Consider the following 1,987-nt stretch of genomic DNA (forward strand, 5'->3'; position numbering starts at 1 on the left):
TTCTTTCCTATGATACATCTGTCGTCCTTATCTCCCCTTCTGCCGGCTCAGTTCCTAGTTTTGAGAAATTGATGTCAGAAATTTTAAGTTTCACTCCCCTCCTTCCGTTTTCCTCTCCTTTTCAACCCCCTCCTTCCAATTTCTTTCTATCTCCCCCCCCCTCTCTCTCTCTCTCTCTCTCTCTCTCTCTCTCTCTCGCTCCATGTCCACTGGTGTCTGTTATGTAACGGATAGGTGCTCCCCTGTCTCCTGCAGGAGTCCCGAGTGAGGAGATAACATACGTCGAGTATCTCGGCTTTTCTCCAGGGATGTTGTACCCCTTTCAGCCCAGGTTAGCTTTGACAAGCAGGATAAGAAGCCGACACCTCAATGATCTAAACTGCGTCGATTTGGGAGTAAATCGTCTTCTTCTTCTGATCCCTTAGTCTTAAATGGCTCTTGTGGCACCAAAGATGATCCAGCGACGAGCTTTCTCCCTCCTTCTCTATTTTCAGCCTTTTCGAAGAGTCACTCAATTGTAAACCGTGTCAATTCCGTTATGTTGTCTTCCCAACTTCTTTTTTATGTCTCCCTTTCTGTTTCTCTTCCTTGTACTTATAATTCTCTTGCTCTCCGTGTTCCTCACAGACGTTAGGCGCCACTTCCAGTGGTTCTGTGCCATCCACCGTCATCCAAACCAGCAACACACTCGTACCCGTGAACCACGCTGTGGACCCAACCATCACACACGATCACACCATGCACCCAGCATCGTCACATCAGCCAGCCGCTTCTGCTTCCGGGGGAGGTGCCTCTGCTGTTCCCGGGGGCGTGGCAACATCCGGTGTCACGCCCTTAGGGATGTCGGAGGTGATCAGCGCTCTGTCTGGGGGTGCGGCCTCGGGGGTTGCAAGGACTTTGGGATCGGCTGGACTCGGTGCCACTTCCGGGGTCGGAGCCGGAGCAGGTCAGGGAATCGATTACTGTCCCGTTGTTCTTGTACTACTGTTTCTTCTTGTTCTTCTTCTTGTTCATCTTGTTCTTGTTCTTGTTCTTGTTCTTGTTCTTCTTCTTCTTCTTCTTCTTCTTCTTCTTCTTCTTCTTCTTCTTCTTCTTTTATTACTATTCCATTGTAATTTCTTTTAATCATAATCATTGAAAAAAGAAAGAAAAACAATGTTCATTAGTTTTAATAATATTCATCATCACCATCAAAGTTCTGTATGGAAGTTGATAAAAAAAAGCTTAAAAATTGATATAGAATCAAGTATTTTGACATTCATGACCCTAAAATTATTACATCATCATCATCAATCATTGTAAACAGCAAAAAATAAAAAAGGGTTGAGACTTGTAGAATTTCCAAATTTTAGGTCTTCATCAGGAGCATACAAGAAAATCATCATCATTATCATCACCTCCATCATCATCATCATCATCATCATCATCATCATCATCATCATCATCATCATCATCATCATCATCATCATCATCATCATCATTTCCCTCTGTTTTGTCCCTGCCCAGACATCACGCTGCCCAACGAGTCAAAGATCAACAAACTGATCCGGAAGATGGCGGTGGACATGCTGACCAACAGGATAGCCCTGTCCAAAGTCGGCTCCGGGCCGCCGGGCTTCAACCCCATCCTCGCAGACGAGCTGGTCAAGTTGTTGGGCTCTCCGTCTTCTACTGGTGCTGCTGCTGGTGGTGCTGCTGGTGGTGGTGCTGGTGGGCTTGCTGGTGGTCTTGCTGATGGTCATGTCATTGCTGCTGATGTCGGTGCGGGTGTAGCAAGCGCTGTTGGTGGTGGCTTTGGTGGTGCTGATGTTGCTGGTGGTCATGTTGTTGCTGCTGCTGATGTTGGCGCTGTTCCTGCCGACGGAGCGGCTCACACTGTTGGCCACACACACGCTGGTGTCGTGCACAGCAGCACTTACACTACGCACAAACCCGTGACCTCAGGGCCTGGTAAGTAGTTTTGGAGCCCTTTACTCTTTTCCCACAT

The 1,987-nt window shown here is 47.4% G+C and overlaps 2 protein-coding genes across 2 annotated transcripts in view; both read left to right on the forward strand.

Moving 5' to 3' along the window:
* The window catches only part of LOC106013678 (transcription factor SPT20 homolog), a gene marked incomplete at its 5' end in the record, with an annotated part of 10,225 nt that extends 9,591 nt beyond the window's left edge, over positions 1 to 634 (forward strand). Inside the window, one exon of the mRNA XM_013090039.1 lies at positions 628 to 634. Within this exon, the coding sequence (XP_012945493.1) occupies positions 628 to 634 (7 nt within the window). The remainder of the gene's footprint in view (positions 1 to 627) is intronic.
* LOC101859611 (uncharacterized transmembrane protein DDB_G0289901-like) overlaps positions 596 to 1,987 on the forward strand; it is a 30,766-nt gene continuing 29,374 nt past the window's right edge. The window contains exons 1-2 of the mRNA XM_013090043.2: positions 596 to 946; positions 1,507 to 1,950. Of these exons, the coding sequence (XP_012945497.1) occupies positions 739 to 946; positions 1,507 to 1,950 (652 nt within the window). The 5' untranslated portion in view covers positions 596 to 738. The remainder of the gene's footprint in view (positions 947 to 1,506; positions 1,951 to 1,987) is intronic.

Source organism: Aplysia californica, unplaced genomic scaffold, assembly GCF_000002075.1.
Source record: "Aplysia californica isolate F4 #8 unplaced genomic scaffold, AplCal3.0 scaffold01120, whole genome shotgun sequence".
Classification (NCBI taxonomy): domain Eukaryota; kingdom Metazoa; phylum Mollusca; class Gastropoda; order Aplysiida; family Aplysiidae; genus Aplysia; species Aplysia californica.